The sequence below is a fragment of the Pipistrellus hanaki genome, assembly GCF_964339955.1.
Source record: "Pipistrellus hanaki genome assembly, chromosome: X".
In the NCBI taxonomy this organism is placed as follows: Eukaryota; Metazoa; Chordata; class Mammalia; order Chiroptera; family Vespertilionidae; genus Pipistrellus; species Pipistrellus hanaki.
Genome location: NC_140524.1, coordinates 34,856,993 through 34,878,633, shown reverse-complemented (window position 1 = coordinate 34,878,633; position 21,641 = coordinate 34,856,993). Strand labels below are relative to the sequence as shown.

Here is a 21,641-nt window from a genome sequence, read left to right as displayed (position 1 = left end):
TCATGAGATTGATCACTCAATAATGGGCTCTAGTCCCCTTGCTGGGTGTACCTGTGTTTCGGATCCCATTTACTTAAATAGGAGGCTTTATCTCTGGATAAAGCAGAAGGGCATGCTTCTGCTCTTAGATAAGAGCCTGGAACTATATACCAACTCTTGATTAGCAGGCAATGACAAGGGCAGCCTCTGTGCATTCTGTCTAATCTCCCACCCCTTCCCACAATCTCCCTGAAAAATTGAGTTCCTTAAGGGTAAAATTATATTTTATTGAAAGGTATTCTTCTAGAATAGTCTCGGGCACATAGTAGGAGCTCGATAAAGCTTTGTCAAAGGAAGAAATGAGTGAAAATAAGCTATCATCTTTCATTTTATTACCAGCTGAAGCAGTTCACAAACCACCAGTGTTTCATTTCACTTCCTTTAAGTTATACAGTGAAAACCAGTGATATTGACTTGGCCTCTCCAAAGCTGAGTAAAGTGCTTTGAAAGGCTGCTACTGAGGAGCTGTGTCCTGGAGAAAGCCACCTTCCTGCACAAGGCAAAATGAAATAATCTATGTTTGCTATTAAAACCTCACTGCCCCTGACGTCAGAGAAGTCTGTGGCTTAGAGGGGACAGTAGCAACTCTGTGTTTCCGTAGCACTGAACAAATGACTGCCTGATGTCTTTGTTCCCACTTTTTTTTCCCTTGGCCTCCTTTCCAGGAAACGGACTGAAGAATCTCGCAATTGATTAAAAATAGGCTTCATGTGAGGAAAACAAATACGTATTCGGCAAAATTAAAGACACTGAGCCCTAGAATGCTTGCGGCTAACTATATTTAGGCCAGGAGTTTAAGTCTCTTCGGGCGCTGGCTGGACAAAGCCTTGGGTCAAGGTAAACTTTCTCCTCTATTGGAGGATCATCACCTCTTAAGTCTCATGGTCTTGATTTATGACCTACTGTGACGGTTTCCTGATGAAGAGCTTAGTAAGTGCTTTTCTAGTGGCCTTGCTCTTGGAATCTTAGCATGAAATACTTTGGAAAGGGCCTTGACTGCTGCCTGAGGCTGGTCACCAGGCACCAGGTAGGTAAAAACCATTTCCAGGTTGAAGATCTTTAAGAGCAATGTCCCCATGACCCTCTTAGTTGCCTAGTCCCATATTTTATTTTCCTGGTGAAAAGGATGTTCCTCTTTTTGTTCCTTTTCAACAAATGTCACTCCCTTTTCATTAGGCTTTTACTCATGCCTGGGCTGGTGTTGGGTGGAGCCTGGGATATAGATAACATGAAGTTATGTTTACTGCCTTTAGTGAGCCTAGAGTTTAGCACAGCTCCTCATAAAATTCCTTTAGAACCTTGAAGATAATACTAGCATAACTTGCTTTTAAAAAGTTAGAAAGTCAGTCCTGGATGATGATTCTCAATGGTTAGAGCATCAGCTCACACCTCAAAGGGTTGTGGGTTCGATTCCTAGTCAAGGGCACTTACATACTTAGGTTGCAGGTTCTATCCCTGGTCATGGTCTGGGCGAATGTAGGAGGCAATCAATTGATGTGTCTTTCTCAAATAGCGCTCGCTCTCTTCTCGCGTCTTTCTCAAATCCACTCTCGCTCTCGCTCCTGTCTTTCTCAAATGTCGCTCTCCCTTTTTTCTCTCAAATCGCGCTCTCGCTCGTGTCTTTCTCAAACCTCGCTCTCGCTCGTGTTTTTCTCAAATCCCGATCGCTCTCACTCGTGACTTTCTCAAATCTCGCTCGTGTCTTTCTCAAATCTCACTCTCGCTCGTGTCTCTCAAATCTCGCTCTCGCTCTCGTTCGTGTCTTTCTCAAATCTCGCTCTCACTGGTGTCTTTCTCAAATCTCGCTCTCGTTCGTGTCTTTCTCAAATCTCGCTCTCGCTCGTGTCTTTCTCAAATCTCGCTCGTGTCTCAAATCTCGCTCATGTCTTTTTCAAATCTCGCTCTCGCTCGTGTCTTTCTCAAATCTCGCTCGTGTCTTTCTCAAATCTCACTCTCGCTCTCGCTCGTGTCTCTCAAATCTCGCTCTCGCTCGTCTTTCTCAAATCTCACTCTCGCTCTCGCTCGTGTCTCTCAAATCTCGCTCTCGCTCGTCTTTCTCAAATCTCGCTCTCGCTCTTGTTCGTGTCTTTCTCAAATCTCGCTCTCGCTCGTGTCTTTCTCAAATCTCGCGCTCGCTCTCGCTCGTGTCTTTCTCAAATCTCGTTCGTGTCTTTCTCAAATCTCGCTCTCGCTCGTGTCTTTCTCAAATCTCGCTCTCGCTCGTGTCATTCTCAAATCTCGATCTCGCTCGTGTCTTTCTCAAATCTCGCTCGTGTCTCAAATCTCGCTCGTGTCTTTCTCAAATCTCGCTCTCGCTCGTGTCTTTCTCAAATCTCGCTCTCGCTCGTGTCTTTCTCAAATCTCGCTCTCGCTCGTGTCTTTCTCAAATCTCGCTCTCGCTTGTCTTTCTCAAATCTCGCTCGTGTCTTTCTCAAATCTCGCTCTCGCTCGTCTTTCTCAAATCTCGCTCGTCTTTCTCAAATCTCGCTCTCGCTCCTTTCTCAAATCTCGCTCGTGTCTTTCTCAAATCTCGCTCTCGTTCTTGTCTTTCTCAAATCTCGCTCGTGTCATTCTCAAATCTCGCTCTCGCTCGTGTCTTTCTCAAATCTCGCTCGTGTCTTTCTCAAATCTCGCTCGTGTCTTTCTCAAATCTCGCTCTCGCTCTCGTGTCTTTCTCAAATCTCGCTCGTGTCTTTCTCAAATCTCGCTCGTGTCTTTCTCAAATCTCGCTCTTTTTCAAATCTCGCTCTCGCTCGTGTCTTTCTCAAATCTCGCTCTTGCTCTCATTCATGTCTTTCTCAAATCTCGCTCTCTCTCTCGTTCGTGTCTTTCTCAAATCTCGCTCTGGCTCATGTCTTTCTCAAATCGCTCTCGCTCTCTTAACCTCTTCTTCGCTCTCGCCCTCTCTCCTTCTCCCTCTTTCCCTTCCTTCCACTCTTTCTAAAAATCTATGGAAAAAATATCCTCTGGTGAAAATTAACAAAGAAAAAATGAGAGTCAGTTATTATGAAGATTAGATTTGACAGAATGATAAACTGGGCTTGAGTCTCCACTTTAAAAAGAAATCTAAGGGCTCAGCTAAATGGAATTTAAAGTAGGATTTAGTTTACTCAGACCTTCATCAGAAATACACTTAATTGCAAAGAGCAAGGTGTGTCTGTAAGGAATCTATTCTCAGCCTCCTCAGTGAGCCTCTTGTTTAATTCTCATATCTCAGGCCCTATTCTGGCCAACTTCCAGCTGCCCCCTCCCCTTTCCCGCCCCAGGAGGCCTTGAATCCGGAAAGGAAAGGGGAGCAAAGAGTAGGGAAGAGGCTGTTAGGAGGGAGGAGGAAAAAAGAGAGGAAATGGCAGAGCAGGGGAGGGAGGGATAAAGAGAGGCTAAAGGAAAGATAGCAACAGAGCCCCAATTCCCCTGAGACCCATTTTACATTGCTTTGATCATTTTTTGAAGGATGGACTCAGGAAGTACAATTATAGCCAGCTCTCAATCACTGCTGCTAGGAGGGAAGTCCTTTACTTAGTTATTATAACATGAATAATTAAACCTCCCAAATAATCCCCAAACCTCATTTAAGTTTCCTTTCCTCCACCAAACCTTTTAACGAAATGAGACTGATGCTAGCAAAGAAGGTAAAGGACTGGTGTGTGTTCACCCCTTCTCTTCCCTGCCTCCAGTCTGTCCATCTGTCTGGTTTTAATCCTCATTTTAGAGAAACTTCCCCGCCCCATACAGAAAGCGAGTGAGGAGGGGGCCTGCATCCATCTGACCCCTCTGGATCTAGCTCCATGCAGACTTCTTCTGCCAACACCCCCTTCCTCCCTCCCTCTCCTGGCCCTCAGCACTCCTGCACTGAGAGTCTAGAGAAAATATGTGCATGGGCAGGAATTGGCTGACACACCCCACAGGCAGTGCTATTCACTTATACTCTATCTTTTGCTCATGCATTCCTGTCAATTTTACTTTCTAAATTGCTCTTGAGTGTTTCTTGCTGTCTATTATCTCCAAAGCAACTTAATCCAGGATCCATTCCCTTTGGTCTGAACTCTTACAGTGACCCCCTAGCTCCTTTCTAAACACTCAAACCAATTTTCCATGCTATATCCTCCAATGGATCCCAATTGTTTACAGAGTCAAGTCCAAAGGCATTTCTATGGCCAAGGAGCCCTCCATAATTTGACTTTAGACTACAACTCTGTTCTTACCACCTACCCCCTTGTATAACTGTAGAACCCCACCCCCACAATGCTTGGGAATATTTCCCAACTTCCACCCACTTTTAGTTTGTTTCCTAACTTCCTATTTATCCTTTAAGTATCAGCTCCCACACCAACTCTCCCTTGACACTGCACCCCCCAGCAACTCTGACTTTCAATCATTTGTGTTTCCAGTGTCCCCAGTACATCCACTGATTCCCCACCACACTCATCATACTACATTGCAATCAATTGTTCAGGTATCTGTCTTCCCTACTAGCTTGTGAACTCCACAGCAGTAGTCTCTATATTCCTAGCTCTTTGTTTTGAAAGAAAGAATAAATGATATTTTCACAATTGGAGGGCAGAGAACCAGAATGGTTATAGCAGAAATAGCACCAATTCTGCTCCTGCCTCAGGGCCTTTGCACTTGCTGTTCTCTCTGCTTGAAAAACTTTTTCCCCCCAGGTATCTACCCATGTTTCCCCGAAAATAATACATCCTCTGAAAATAAGACCTAGCGCAACTTTGGGAGGAAAAATTAATATAAGACACCGTCTAATTTTCGGGGAAACAGGGTACTTGGGTTTCCCTCTCACATTACTCAGGTCTCTACACAAATGTCTCCTCCTCAAAGAGGCCTTCCCTGGATATTCCATCTAGCACAGCACACACATTCCCCTCCTGTTACTATCTATCTGCCTTTCATGCTTTTTTTTTTTTTTCAGTGCTCTGATTAATACTTGGCATGTTATACAGGATGATGTAATAGTAGGTTTATAGTTGTGAGTACCCAAAACACGAAGTTTATTCTTCTATAAATATTTTTAAATTATTGTATTATTTTCCATATGAACAACTGTAAACCTACTTTTGCCCAACCCTATATATTCATCTTTATTAACTGATTTCCCTAATAAAATAGAAGCTCCAATAGCGCAAGGATTTTTGTTTTGTTTGCTGTTGAATATCCAGTGTCTACAATAGGCCCACGCACAGAGAAAGTATTCAATAATGACTTGTTAATCCTCACCCAAGGATATTTTTCCATTGATTATTAGAGAGAGGGAAAGACAGAGAAACATCAATGTGAGAGAAACACATCAATTGGTTGCTTCCTGCACGAGCCTCAACCAGGACCCTGGCCAGGGAGGACCCTGCAGCCAAGGTGCCTGCCCTTGACCTGAATCAAACCCGGGATTCTTTGGTCTGTAGGCTGGCACTCTATCCACTGAACCAAACTGGCTAGGGCAACTTGTTCAGTGTTATTCAATTTTTTGACTTAGAACTCTGTTTGACCCTATCTCTATCATTTTCAACTTCTGTGTGACCTTGGGCTAGTTGTCTGTGTCATCTGAGCCTCACTCTAATCATCTGTAAAATGGGGATAACAATTCTACAGACATCATAGACAAGAATGAAATTAGATCAAATATTTAAAAGCACTTGATATGCTTCCTGGCACAGAGAAGGCAGGTAACGTATCTGGGCTGAAATCTGGTAACTGATCAGTGTCTTCTACTTCTTTGATCCCTATGGCATGCCCTTCCCCCATCTTAGCCCTTCCATTATCCATTGTGATCAAACCAATATTCCCATGCCTGGAGGCTCCACTCTTACTTGCCACAGTTGTAGAGGTCACAGCAGAAGCAGGTGTTTCCCCGGATGCGAGGCGTGCAGAATCCACGGCTGAGGTGAGGGCAGCTCACCTGAGGGCACACAGCAGTGAGGAAATGAGCTGGCATTGCATGGGAGGCAGGACCCTCTGGTATTTGAAATGTGAGTTAGCCACTGATGGAGATGGTAAAGATGGCTGTGAGATGAACACACCAATGCACAGGAAGGCTGGGCAGGGGACTAGCTGAACTGTGTATGAAGCAAATCACCGTGTAGCTGGGCTCAAATCCGGCCTCAGCCACGCCCTCAGTGCCCCATCCCTGAAAGGTGGAGATGGAGAGGAGAAGGATGGATGGAAGAACAGACAGAAGAACAAATAGACAGTAGGAAATGAGGATATGAAAGGGGAAGGCAAGTCATGGTGTAGAAAAGGGGACCAGATGGGAAGGAAGACAGAGGGACTGTCACATGCACTCTGAAGTACAATGGTACCTCTCTAGCTGCCTGGGTAAGGTTCCTCATAACCCTCGTGGAAGGAGAATTTTTGGTTGAGGAACTTATGACCTTATATAGGAAAAATAGGGTTAGGGGGACCAGGATTATCAGTGAACCTATGGAAGTTATTAATTAACATTTTTACAGTCACCAAATTAACACAAGAAAGCAGTGACAACAAAGACAAGAACAAGAGCAATGACATTTTACCCATCTTGATTGGCAAATAATTTTAAAGATTGATTTCCATTTACTCTTGTTGGTAAGAAATTTTCCAGACTCTCTCCCACATATGGATAGATATATAGATGTAATAAAGCGCTTGTAAATTTGTTCTGTTGTGTTATAGAGAATATTCATAGTAAATGAGGATTCATTTTCATCCAAATGCTCACGGCCTTTCTGATAAGCATACATATTTCTATTCCTCCCTGCTAACCTGGGGATAGTTAGAAAAATGGCAAATTTGTAATTGGGGAAAGAAAAAGAAGGCAAGTGGATTGCATGGCCATAAAAAAAGTATTTGCCCTGATGCCTTGAGAGCAGGGTTATTACTTTGCCTAACTCCATAAAATATATAACTTCACATTATATTTTATGTAGAATGGTTTCCCCTGAAGTTGTGCAATGCAGTGGTCATTTTATATCCACTTGTCTCTCTTTTCTCCCAATCACACGTTTAAATTTGTTCTAACTATTGGGGGGGGGGGGCAGGAGGGAGAATGATGTTCAATTTGGGTATTAACAGAGAACCAAAGTGTCAAGGTTCCTAGAAGCACACAGTAGGGTTTCCTATGAAAGTGATCTCTGGGTTTGGGAAGGGCTATTATGTACTGAAATGGAAGCTCTCCAAAAATGACATGGAGTCGTGTTTCACCTTACTGTCCACCAACTCTAGTTCTGCATGAAAGGACATGAAATACAAGGAGAGCTGTATGGGTCAGTGGAGAGAGACTCTCATGTACCCAATTCAAACATCAGACTGGCCTCATGAAAGGGGCCAGGCTAACAGTCTGGCCCTCCCCAGAGCCTGCAAGGGAACTAGGCCTCTCAATTACCCTCATTTGACTTCCTGACTCCTCATGTGTGGGGGGATGCAGGATCTGTCCCCTAATCTAGGCCTACTGCCTTGGTGGAGCTCCTGATTTTCTTCCAGCTTGGGTACCTGAACCACAGGCAACTGAACCATTATCCACAGAGATGGGGAAGGACCCTGCACTGTGGCCTCTGTACTCTTATATGTTTCTCTAGGGATCAAAGCCACAAACTGAGAGGCTGCCTGCAGGGGCAGAGGAACAGCCTGTGTCCATAGAACAAAGTAAATCTTATTAGGCCTCATGAGGCTCCAACCTATGAGCATAACCTTATTAGCACTGTGCTCTGATCCGAAGAGCAAATCAAATATAGATACCAAGCAGCCAGCATTAGGCCCCCGGAAAGGAGTACCGTAAAAGAAAAAAAGTTTAGTCAGAACAGAAGACTCCCAAAAGGTAAGACAGATAGCCTCATTCTGGCTCACCTCCTCAGCTTCCTTCTGGGATGTCTTGGGGACATAGTGGCACCGGTTAGCGTAGAGTGGTTTCAGATCCTATAAATGGAAACACCAAACCAAAGACATTTTGGCTTTGGAAAATAAAGCAGCAAGTGGTCTGATGGGTAATAAAAGATTTGAAAGCACGTGTGCGCGTGCACACACACACACATACACACACCTGAGAGAGTAGGCAGGGGGTTGAGTTAATTAATCTAAGAAGACTGAGAATGTGAAGATCAGATAAAAAATGTTCTAACAACTGCTTTTAATTGGACCACTTGGTTAATGGGAAATTAGGAAATTGATTGAGAAATGGGTTTCCTCAAATTTCCTCTCTCATTTTATTCCTACTCTTTTTCTCTTGCACAAACTTCACAGGGACTGAGCTTCAAAGCTCCAGGTTATTGCAATATCACACTCCTAAATGATGGGGAGGGGCTGAGGTTGGACAGCATAGCTTTAACAATGAGATCTCATTATTGCCTGAGGACAGGACCAGGGCTGGCTGACATGTACTCCCTGCTGTCAGAGCCACAGCTTTTCCAGAAGGAAGAGCTCAGGAAGCAAGCCCCAGGGGGATGGGCAGCCACTGAGATTTTAACTTACCTGAACTATGAGCCATTTTCACAAATTAGATAAAGACAGAGAACTCCAAAAATATTGCAAAATCCCAGAAAACTAAAATGGGTTTTAAGAACAGTTGATTTACCCACTGGCTTGGCCAACTTCCTAGTAAGGAAGCTCTCGGGCACGGGATACAGGGGGTGGGGGTTCGCATAGAACAGATAAGACACAATGCTGCCAGGAAGCTTGCAGGCAGGGAATGTTGTTCACTTTCAGAGTAACATTAAACATCCCCTGAGTGGTAGGGGGCTTGGGCCAAAAACAGGTTGGAACAGGACAATCAGTTTATGCAAACTGACCTTAAGGGTTTGACCAAAGCACCCTGGCAATGGGAGTTTACCAATTGTTTCCCACCCTGCCCCCAGTTCTGTCAGCATTTCCGATGATCCTGGTGGCTGCTTTTTCCCACATATGTAATTTAGCATCTCCTGTTCCTGGCACCCAAGTGCCTCCTGTCTCCTAGCCTCCATACCAACAAGGACCTAGGACTTTCCATCAGCTGCTTTTACATAAACCTGGCTTCCCAATGTTCTAAAAGTACATTGTCCTATTACCTTAGCCTGGAGTTGGGCTGGAAAGGAATGAGAATTCTCATGTTCAAACCCAGCAGGGTTTATTTTCCATGTTTGGGTGATAGCAGAAATCATTATTATCCCGTGGAATGGGAGACTTGATGTGCTTATTGGTCACAGCACTCCTGACCTCCTGGTTCTGCAAAAAGCATTCAGCCACCAAGTGCCCTAAATGAAAATTCACATATGCAATGGTTGCCCATTTGGTGTTTCTGGTTGTTATTCTACGTTGAGATCCCAGAGGAAGAACAAGCCTGTACAATTGAGAGGTAAGGGAAGGTCACTCAGCCAGGGCTCAGCAACCTTTTTAATCTAAAGGATCACCATCTCTGGAGTGAAGAAATGGAAACAGATATTGCTTTGTGGTGAGTATCTGCTCTTTGCCAAGCCCTCTTAGGGCATGTACACACCCATGGCTTCATATTGTCCTCATACTTACCCTGACAGGTAAGTTATTATTATATCCATTTGGAGAAGGAGAAACTGTGGCACAGAAAAGTGATATGACTTTCCCATCTAGTTAATGGCTATATTTGGGGGAGGGAAACGGGAAGAATTAGGAGATGAGAGAGAAAAGGAATAAGAAACATTTATAGGGGTGTGTAGGAAAGTAGGTCTTGAGAAATTCATATGCCCCAAGCCAAAAGACAGGGCAAGATGACATTAAAGGGCTTCAAAAACAGGAAAAGCTGGCTTTAACCCATCCAAGCGATACTAGGGTCAAGATGTACCTTTAATTTAAACTGGCTAACAGATATCACTATAGATGAATAAAGCCTCATTCCTCAAAAGTCTCTGGGTGTCAATGAGGACTGATAGATGTCTTAGGACAGGTACGGTGGAAACACAAAGGTTTTCGTAAGGATCCATCCAGCCTTACCCAACCCCCTGAGTCAAATGTGCTACTTCAGGCCACTCTCTGTGGGAGGTACACAGAGCCTGGAGTCAAAGGCAGATAGGGGTCATTGGAGGAAACTTCTGGTAAATATAATTTGGATTTTTACCCATTGCTTTTGACTGAAGCCAGTAATAAAACATTAAATGTTTCTGGCAAATGCACATCAAACCCACAATCAGACACCACTTCAAACCCACTAACCCACTAGGATGGCTATAATTAAAAAGTCAGATGATAACAAAAGTTGACAAGAGTGTGGAGAAACTGGAATACTCATACACTTGCAAGGGGGATGTAAAATGGCACAGCCACTTTGCAAAACTGTCTGGTCGTTTCTCAAAAGGTTAAATATAATTACCACATGACTCAACAATTCCATTCATAGATATATAGCCAAGGGAAATGAAAACATGTTCATACAGAAACTTGTAAATAAATGCTTATAGCAGCATTATTCATAATAGCCAAAAGGTAGAAACAACCTAAATGTCCATCAGCTGCACAAACTTTAGTATATCCACACAATGAAATATTATTAGGCCATAAAAGAAAATGAAACACTGATAACATGTATAACTGATACATGTTATAGCATGGATGAATCTCGAAAATATTATACTAAGTTAAATAAATCAGGTCACAAAATACCACATATTATATGGTTACATTACTATGAGATGCTAATTAATATAGGGAAATCTGTAGTGAAAGAGATTAGTGGTTGCATAGGACTGGGAAGTAGGGGGATGGGGAAGTGACAGATAAAAGATATGGGTTTTCTTTTAGGGATGATGAAAATCTTTTAAAATTGATAGTTTTCACTAACTGTGAAGATATAAAAGTCACTGAATTGTATACTTTAAATGGGTGAATTATATGAGATGTGAACTACATCTCAATAAAGATGTTTTAAAAAAATTAGGAGTGAGAGGAGGGAAATGGAAGAAGCCATTTTAGCTCATGATACCATCAAAATCTACTGCAGGCTTCTTAGCCACAAGGCCTTGTTGCCATGGAGACCGCCATAGAGTGAATACTGTTTGTCAAGTGGAGATAATAATGCCTGCCCTACATACCCCACAGGATTGTTGTGGATCTCAAATGAAATAATAGATGTGAAGGCACAATGAAAAGCTATATGCACTACACAAAAATAAAGCATTATTGTTATCAAGATGGTTCCTATTGAATACACAATAGCATGCATATTATGACTGAGTGCAACCATGCTACAAAACAGGTATGTACTCTGAAGGTATGCAAAAATGATAATAATGTGTATATGAGAGTGATAGGATGGTGGATAAGTTCCTGATGTGTCATTTGCCTTTTTAAGAAGAAAATGATAAAGAACAAGATGGCTGCTCTCAGCTCAAATCAGAAGGGATGGGTCTGATCTAAGTGCCTACATTTATATCCTGGCCCTGAAAGAAAACTGGGCAAAGGGCCTCTCTCTCCCACCCTTTTCTTTTACCCCTTTCTAGAAATTATTTCCAGAGATGCCATTTCAGAGACTGCTTGGGTGGAAGCACTGACCATATGAATCCCTCTAATCTTGGCAAAGAAGAAATTAACTGTTATGTCTGGGAGGAGGGCCCAAGAACAAGTTGAAATTGAAATAATAATATTTCAAATCATAATTTTCCATATCCAACCATACCGATGACACTCCCTCAGGATGACCTGCACTATTATCCCATGACTGAAATGAACTTTAAATATCATAGATCCACAGAAGATCCCAATAATACAATTTTACTCCAATTCAATTGTTTTAGAAAAACAAAACAAACAAAAAAAGTCAAACTAGTTCATGAGGTGTTTTCATTTTTTATGTTGGTTCAGTTGGAATCAAATGACTATTTGAGTTTGTTGTGAAGGCTCAGTAATTTGTTGTGGCTTGACTTTTGTTTGTGGGCCAGATCAGAACTACACTATGACTTCTCTGGGACTTAGATACTTTTGCCTTTGTGGGCCCCTTCCTTCTTCAAAAAATATTGAAAACTATATTTTATTTATTTTAATTATATCTTATTTAATTGCTGTATATTCATATTATATGAAAACTTTCTTTTGACCTAAATGTACATCATTTTCTTCTGATTTGAGAATAAATAATATTTTTATGGGCCCCTGAAAATAGTGTGGATCATAGGCACTTGTGCCTACCTCTTGTGCCTAATGGAGAAATTGGCCCTAGGCCAGATGTCTAGAATAGTATGAAATAGAAATTGCTGAAAAAGGGGAATGGAGAAAGCCATTTTAGCTCATGATGCCATAGGAATGCTCTGAATTTTAGGCTTCCCCAGAGAATAAGCACAGATTTGGGTTTCAGGAGTAAAATGGCCTTTTTCAAGGCATGGATTATCCAGAGAAGGAAGCATTTGGCATCTTAACACCAGGACTGGGCTCTGAATTGAGGCTTCTAGTTCTGGGACTTTCCCTAGATCCCAATCACATCTCTACTCTCCAATAACTGCTGCAGTTGACAGCAAAGTTCAGGCATCCAAGAAAAAGTGGTCTTCTCTTGTAGCTATTGAAGGAGAGAGAGGACATCTATTGAAAACTTCAAGTCTCTCAGGAAGTTATGGGGCTTCCTGCTCTTCTCTGCCTACCTGGTTTTTACTAACATCAGTTCCAAGCCATTCCCCTGGTCCCACTGCCCTGTCTTTGCCTTTACAAATCTCACCCACATGCCAAAGGCTTAACTCCAGCCCCAACACCACTGGGAAGAGTGCCCTGACCTCTGAAGTCCAAGATAAACCACTCTGGCACTTAGAGTGTATATCCTCAGCCTAGACTCAGTTCTCTAGATGCCTGTGTATTCATGGGTGTCCTTATCTTGATTGTCAGCTCTTTGATGCAGGGATCCTATCTTCTCTCCTTTCTGTTCCCCTCAGGGCACTCAACACACATCCAGCACAGATTCAGTGAAGCCTCACTGTAGAGCACACTTACTTTAAACCAGGGCTAAAACTACTCACAATGTGTCTGGCAGCAAAGACCCCATCGACTATGGCACAACAGAAGGCTGCAATCACACCAAAGCTGATAAAGACGATAGAAGCCACCAACTGTGAAGGGAACAAAACAAAAGTGTCTGTTAGTTTTCCACTCTTGCTGATTCTGGAGAATAGATGATCCCCAAGAGACTGCCAGACAAAGCAGAACTCTGGCTTGCCACTCCATGAGGATGCTCTTTGCAGCCATGCAGGATTAGTGGGAGCAGAGAAGGGGCCAATGAAGCACCATTTATTGTACATTTTCAGGGCAAATAAAGAAATTCACTCTGTGAGCACCAAAGAAGAGGCTTTCTGGTATCCAACATGCTGTCCATGGCAGAATTTGACTGTATGACTCTTCCATTCTCAGATTCAGAAAAATTGATGTTGGGCCTTTGACATCATGTAGTCCAACTCTCTAATTTATTGTGAAATTAGAGGCTCAAAGAGGGGAAGTGGTGTGTGTGCCCAGGATCACCATCTAGTCCACACAAGAGTCTGGTGCCCACCAACTCTTAGTCCAATGTTCTTCCCAACCCCTCATAGTAGGCACTGATGAATACAGAGATGATTCTGAGGCCTTGCATAACCCTACATGGTCTTTTGCATCATTGAATAAAAAGAACATTCAACTTAATACTTAAATGTCAAAGACATTTTACAAAGGTTGAAGCCTCTGACACTGAAGCCTCCCTGTGGTGCATACGAAAAATTTTAAGTAAGAAAAATGTTTGCTTGAATTAGATTGCCCTATTCTCTGACCTAGTTAGACAAAAGAAATATTCCTAATAATTTGTCTTCCATTACAAAGGTGGTAGGGAGTAGGTGTTTCCAGGGGCATGGATAGGTGCAGCCTGAGTCCACCATCTACTCCTGTTGACCCTCAGAACTAGATAGATTCAGTGGTTTTCTTCCTTGAGGTGTTTGGGGGATAAAGGGGGAAATAGCATGGCATTAAACAGCTCTCTAGGGAGAAGGAGGAATCAGAGCCAAGGCCACCCTAAATTTCTCCCACCTCAACAGGCTAGGGGGAAATGCTTATCTCCTTTGCGAGTTGTTGAGAAACCTCTCCCCATAAATCTCACTTCACAGCACTAAGGAGAATTGGTAAATAATGGATGAACAATGTCATGAAATTGGCATTATTAGCTATGCTATATCAACTCTACAACTAAAACTCCCCTATTATTTTGAATAATTTAGGTCCAAAGTGCAAACACAACTGGGAGGGGGGAGTCTAGATGAAATGGAAAACAAGAACTATTAGAAATTCCCCTGAGGGCAATTCCCCATATTGCTGGGGAAGAGATATGGTTAAAGTTCTCTGTCCCTAGAGCTATTACATTATCTGATTAAACTTGCTGTTAAATAGACCCCATTATCAAAGTCAGGATGCACAGAGACTTATACTGGGGGAGCTAATCAATCTACCATCTGACCACTCACCAGGCATCTTGATTTACAAGTCCTATAAAACTATAATATGTGATTGCAATTCAGTCTATTCCTTCTTCTCCTGCCCTCTAGGAAGCTTTCTCAGACTGAACCAGAAAAATACAACAGCTTGTCCTTGTGGGCCCCCATCAGGACATAGAACTTTCTAAATTTTAACTCCTGTTATATATGCTCATCCTCCCTTTCAAATCTACAATATACTTGTTTTGAACTACAGATAATGGGGCTGCATACTTTAGGGCTCCATAATTTAATTTTGTCTTTTATGTGCTTCAAGTATATTTGTTCTCTTAATCAAAGTACCCTAGATTATAACTTCCTAAAAGTGGGAACCCTCTACAAAAACTTCTTCAAAAGATTATACATCAGAGAGAAAGATGTGACAGTCCAATAACCCAGGGCTGTGGCAATGAAAATTACAGAAGCAAAGGCATTTTAGGCAAGGATAGTTGCCTGACTGGATAGGCTGGGGAAGTCCTCTGGGAGTGAGGAGGAAAGCTAATGGCAAGGTCCAAAATATCGTATCCCTATGACTTGAGGAAACTAGCTAGGCCCTGAGGGAGCATCAGACAAGATGAGAACAAGTCCAAACCATGGGGTCATTGAAAAACAAGTTCCCTGGAGGCTTAGGCGAAAAGGCAAAGTAGTAGGTTTTTGTTTGTTTGTTTGTTTTTTGCCCAATTTGGGCAACCTTAAGAAATGTGTTACTTTCAGATGAAGAACTTGAACACTTACCATCTGCCGTTTGTTCTCAATGAGGTTGGATCCGATGATTCCAAGGAATGATCCAAAGCCGAGCTGTAAAACAAGGCACATATAGGATGTGGGGAAATGGTCAGCCTGACCGCACAATCATTCAGCTTCTGGATATGATTCAGGTTAATGGAAAGTGACTGGGGTATAGATGCTAAAACCATATGCAGTCTTTACTTACACAAATAAAGTGTGTGCAATAAAAGTATTTCTCCCACCAGTTGCCAATTTTTCCTTGTACATAGGAATCATGCCTAAAAAGAAACGTATCTCCCCAAAACTAAAAGTCAACCATAGCTTTTCAGAGCCTGCTAATTTCAATTTCAATATCTATTACCTAGCATATAACTGGTGAATCAGTAAGACACATATAATGGGAAAAGCACTCATTATATTCTGATCTTTATCCTTTTCTTTTTAAAGCAACCTTCTGATCTGATGTATGAATTACAAAGTAAAGGTTTGAAATAGCAATTTTTGATGCATCTGGCACACTAATAAAACCCAGGAAGTACTTTAGAAAATAGCAAGCACCTTAACCTAAACTTAAAAAAAAGAACAATTTTTTTTTAGAAGCCTGTATTTGTGGTTGACCCACTGCAATTTATGTTAGCACTTATTCACCTCTCCTTCCATCTCTGCTTCATTTACGGACAGAAAGATTCATTAAAGGATGTACAGAAATGGCAGCATAAAACCCTGAAAAACAATTTCCCTATCTAAGTGGCTAGGATGATGGTTCGGTGTAGCAGATCCCACCTTCGTCTCAGCTCTGCCATTAGTGGACTGAATCTGCCAGTCTCAGCTGAAAATGATCACTAACTGATAGCTGTTGATGGGGATGAAAATGAAAGGAGTAAAAAGTGGTGAGAATGGACCAATAAACCTTAACACAAGTTCAGCGATGTAGTTACATATTTCTTTAGCCTCACTAATGGTCTGAGTTTCCATCTGCAGCCTTTCCTTAACTCACAGGGGCATCTATTTCAGTCCAAGGCCCTAAACTAGGGGTGTCGAAGTCAATCAGAGAAGGGGCCAAAATCTAAAATCCAGCCTAAATCGCGGGCCGAATGGTTTACTGAAGTCATAAACTGACAATGTCATAAACTGACAGCGGAGTACAGTGATGACAGCGCGGTGCGGGCCACATTGCAAGGCCTGGCGGGCTGGATTTGGCCCGCGGGCCTTGTGTTTGACACATGTGCCCTAAACTTTACATCTAGGCTTAGAAATCAAATGGACCCATGGATTGGGCAGGAGTTTGGTGGGGGAGTGTAGGGGTACTAGGTGGTTGTCTCAGAAACCCAAGAGTGAAAGAAAGGAATGAATACAAATGTACAAAGACACACTCTGCAGGGCTACTCAGCCAGCAAACCCTCTTGGGAAATACATAGAAGCTGAAGGTCGTAAGGTTGTACAGATCCCATGCCATCCAAGACTCTACTAAAAACATCCTCACTCAACAGCTAAACTATACCTATCTCCCACCTGGTCTTATTTTACAGGTAATTAAAAAGAGTTGTCCTAAAATATAGTGATTAAAACCTGGTTATTTAAAAAATATAAAAAACCTGGTTATCAGACTAACTTGGCTTCTAACCCCAGCTTGTGTTCCATTTATATTTGTGCAATCTTGAACAAGCTGAATGACCTCTCTAAACCTCAGCTTCCTTATTTGGAAAACAGTGATTGTATGGTAGTAGTGGTCCTGTTATAGGACTTAAGAATTGACCAGGATGATACAGTCAAAGAATTTTGCACAGTGCCTGGTACATAGTAAGTACTCAGTAGACATCACTCTTCTAGTAATTATTATTACTGTTTTCAAAAAATTAACTTTTGAACAGTTCTAACCTGATTTGAGCTAGAAAATTCTACCATTATTTGCTGTGTTCCATAGTAGACTTGTGTTCTATCTCATTCGCCCTTCCAATATGCTTCACAGCTTTAATTTTTTAGGAAGAACTCCATGAATAGTATGTGCTTATTGAACTATGGGCGACTTGTGGACATTGAGAGAAAGTTGGAGGCATCTTCTTACATGGAAAATTAATGCCTTTCCTGAGTAATTCTGTTTCCTCAGATATTCACTGAATGTCTCCTGAACGCCAACAGCAGTCTGCTTTAAGATGGGAAGCAAAGACACTAGCTATTTCTGCACTCTCATATGGCTCTCTAATGGCAGTGACCAGAGTGGGCTAAAGTCTCAGGGAATTGACTGGCAAGACAAGGCACTCTGGGACTGGAAATCCCAGGCAAGCCACTTACTTCATTCAGTTCCCTTATGTATCCTTCCATTCCATTCTGTTCTACTCCAACTCATCCAATTTTCTAACATTCACTGAGTATTTTGTCAGATAAAATAAGTTATGGCCCTGACATCCAGGATCTCATAATCTAGTGAAGGAGATACAGACTTTGGTTTAAGGACTACAAGTATAAACATACTGTGATAGGAGCAGAGAATAATTCATTTTTTATTATATCCCTGGCTCGGTTACTTATAAATTGTGTGACCTTGGACTAGTCTCTTCATTTTCCTCATCTAAAAAATGGGACTCATGACTTGGCCAGTTTTGCTCAGTGGGTAGTGTTGGCCTGCAGACTGAAGGGTCCCAGGTTCAATTCTGGTCAAGGGCATGTACCTTGGTTGCGGGCACATCCCCAGTGGGCCGGGGGAAGGGGGAAGGCGGTGCAAGAGGCAGCTCATCAATGTTTCTCTCTCATTGATGTTTCTAACTCTCTATCCCTCTCCCTTCCTCTCTGTAAAAAATCAATAAAATATATTTTTTTAATAAAATAAAATAAAAAATAAATTAAAAATGGGACTCATGCCTAGCCAGCGTGGCTCAGTGGTTGAGCATCGACCTATGAACCAGAAGGTCACGGTTCTATTCCCTGTCAAGACACATGCCCAGATTTCGTGCTCAATCCCCAGTGTGGGGCATGCTGATCAATTATTCTATCTCATAATTGATGTTTCTGTCTTTCCCACTCCCTTCTCTGAAATCATAAAAATATATTTAAATTTTAAAAATGGGAATCACAATGTTATCTATAATGCATGGCCACTATGAGGATTAAATGTGATAAGGTACAGGTATACTTTGGAGATAACAACTACAATAAAGCTGATATTGCAATAAAGTGAGTTGTAATATATTTGTTGGTGGAGGTTCTTGCCTTCAATTTGTAAAACACGCAACATCTGTGAAGCATAATAAAGCAAAGTGCCATAAAATGAGATATGCCTGTGTGTAGTGTGACTTGCATAAAGGAGGCTGCTAAATACATGGTAGATCTAAGATTTCACAGAGGAGGAGGCATTTTAACATGAGCTCAAAGGATAGGTAGATTCACTAGGCAGGAAAGTAATATCCTTTGAGTTCTGGCTGGAAGAATTCACTCACCTGGATGACAGGTTGATGAACTCAGCAGTGTCGCCAAACTACCATACCTTTGAAAAGTATTTTAATTTTGATGAGCACTTGCCCTCCATTTTGGTCAGAGTAATGTTATGGAGTTTGGTAGTGCTCATATCATTCCCATTTGACAGAAAGGAAAATAGAGGTCTAGAGCATTGTATGGACACGCTCCCTCTTGTAGCAAGTTATTAGAAGGGCCAAGACTAGCCCACAGGTCCCATGAAAGTCGGGGTACTTTCAACCATGCTTTGCTGCATTTGTGTCCAGTGTTTGTAAGTATAGTGACCTTTATAGTTGCCCCCCACCCCACCCTGGGAAGAAATTCTCTCTAAGGATGGAGTGAGAAGTCCTATTTGAGGAAGAGCTGAGGGGTTGAAAGTAAAGAAGGAAAAAAAATCAAAAGAATTTCCTGAGAATGGGCAGCTGCTTCTAAATCAACTGTTTGCTCTCCTGGAGCCTCAGAAAAAAAATCTCTAAAGAGAACCCTCATGCACTGTTGGTGGGAATGCAGGTTGGTGCAGCCACTGTGGAAAACATATGGAGGGGCCTCAAAAAATTAAAAATGAAACTGCCTTATGACCCAGTGATTCCACTTCTGTGAATATATCTGAAGAAACAAACTCAAAACACTAACTTGAAAGAACCTATGCACTCCTATGTTTATTGCAGTATTATTTACAATAGCCAAGATTTGGAAGTAGGCCAAACACCCATCGGTAAATGAGTGGATAAAAAAAACTGTGGTACATTTACACAATGGAATGCTACTCAGCTGTAAAAAAGGAGGAGGAGAGAAGGAGGAGGAGGAGGAGGAGGAGGAGGAGGAGGAGGAGGAGGAGGAGGAGGAGGAGGAGGAGGAGGAGGAGGAGGAGGAGGAGGAGGAGGAGGAGGAGGAGGAGAAGAAAAATTTACCCTTTGCAATAGCATGGCTGGACCTATAGAGTATTTTGCTAAGTGAAATAAGCCAGTACGAGAAAGACAAATACTACATGATTTCATTTATATGTGGAATCTAATGAATAAAATAAACTAAGACAAAATAGAAACAGACTCACAGATACAGAGAACAGACTGACAGCTTCATTTATATGTGGAATCTAATGAATAAAATAAACTAAGACAAAATAGAAACAGACTCACAGATACAGAGAACAGACTGACAGCTGTCAGAGGGGAGGATGAGTGGAGGGCTGGGTGAAAAAGGTGAAGGGATTAAGCAAAAACAAAAAAACAAATACCTCAGAGTCAGACAATAGTATGGTGATTACCAGAGGGAAAGGACAGTAGGGGTAGTAGAAGAGGGTAAAGGGGGATAAATAGTGATGGAAGGAGACTTGACTTTGGGTGGTGAACACAATACAATATACAAATGATATATTATAGAACTGTGCCCTTGAAACCTATATAATATTATTAACCATTGTAACCCCAATAAATTCAATAAAAATTAACTATTTTTTAAAAGAAAAGTAATCTCTGTAGTCACCCCCTGAGAACTACATGGATTCATGGAACATTCAGACCTTTGAACCTCCAGCTTGATTCCCTGTTACATGAACAAATAACCAGTTTGCTTTATTTTGGCTACCCTCTACTTGTAGAAGAAAAAAGATAAATCTTTAGAAATCAAAGTCAGAGTGTCAAGTGCTCTTTTGGGGTTAGAACCTATGACCTATGCCTATTTCCATCTATTGCTCCAGAGACCCAGTGCTGAAGCTCGGAGGATTAGTTATCCAATACACAGATATCAACTGGACACCTACTCTGTGGCAGGCACTGTGATTTGGAGTCCAAGAGGCCGAGAGGAGTATGACACCAAGATCAAAAAGATTCAGCTTCAGGAACTGTAATTAGGTAAACTGGTCCACAATTCCTTTCCATTATCCTGAAACCCACAAAGCTCTTAAAACAAAAAGGTTTTTCATAACTAACTTGGTAGCAAAACCAGACTTTAAACTGATATGAGGGTGTTTTGTTTTTTTTTAAATCATCTTTATTGGCTTAGTGTAAAAATTCAGTTTATTGTAGAAATATAAAGGTGCTTGATTACGGGGTGTTTCTTATGACCCCACGGGGATGTTAGATAACATATGATATCTGCACTATATTGCTTTCTAAAATAAAAAAGTCTGAAGTCTAAACACATCCAGCCCAAACCAAGGGTTCAGATAAGGGATTGTGGACCTGTATAAACAAAGCTAAATGAGAATATAGTGCAATATCCCACAAAGCAGGATGCAAGAATTTTCTAGGAATCATTAGTAGTTGGAATCTATGGAAAGTTCAAAGACAGTAGACATCACTGTGGACCCTACTAGCTGAGAAAGGTCCCTACTGTGTCGTTAAGTTGGGATAGGACAGAGCATTAAGATATACTACAGAAAGAGAAAGCAGAGTGAATGTTCTGGGCCAGGGGTAACCATGAAAATGACAGTATTAAGGCAGAAAAGCCCAAGTTATGTTCAGGGGACTGCTGATTAACAATTTTGGCAGAAGAGAGGTCATGGGAAACTAGGCCAAAGGCATCTTGCAAGAGCTTTGAATAAGAACACTCAAGAAGCAACAAGGAACCAATGAAGCTTAGAACCTTCTGGCATTGTAAGTCTTATCTAGCAATCAAGTTTTTTGTTTCATCTTTAAATGTACTTACTAAAGTAGCAACTTCAATTTAGAATTATCTTATATTTTAGAAACATTTCCAACAAGAGGTGGACAAAAATTCTGCCTAATTCATAATAAACCACCAAATCCCACTATACAGAGCTCCTTGTATTTCCAGAGCATTCAAGTTAGTCAAAACTTGGTTGGCTTTATCAAGAGTCTTTACCTGTGACGCTCAAGTCACACTGGCCTAATGAAGGTTTCTGGGCTATTGTTTCTGAATGATCCTTGTTGTCCCTATCTCCTGATGTAATTTTCAATTAACTGACCCCACAGCCCCCAAAGGAAATGTGGTAAAAACTCCTGTGGGTTTTTTTTTCTTGCCTGAAAGAAAATCCAGGCTGGTGTGGGCCCTATCAGTACAACAGCT

General features: G+C 41.7%; 1 protein-coding gene across 2 annotated transcripts in view; it reads right to left on the bottom strand.

The window, feature by feature from the left end:
- TMEM255A (transmembrane protein 255A) overlaps positions 1-21,641 on the bottom strand; it is a 91,755-nt gene that overhangs the window by 58,058 nt on the left and 12,056 nt on the right. For both annotated transcript variants that reach the window (XM_084870407.1, XM_084870406.1), the window contains exons 3-7: positions 15,168-15,230; positions 12,960-13,049; positions 7,867-7,935; positions 6,345-6,416; positions 5,856-5,944 (exon numbers count right to left, since the gene is read on the bottom strand). In XM_084870407.1, the coding sequence (XP_084726533.1) occupies positions 5,856-5,944; positions 6,345-6,416; positions 7,867-7,935; positions 12,960-13,049; positions 15,168-15,230 (383 nt within the window). The remainder of the gene's footprint in view (positions 1-5,855; positions 5,945-6,344; positions 6,417-7,866; positions 7,936-12,959; positions 13,050-15,167; positions 15,231-21,641) is intronic.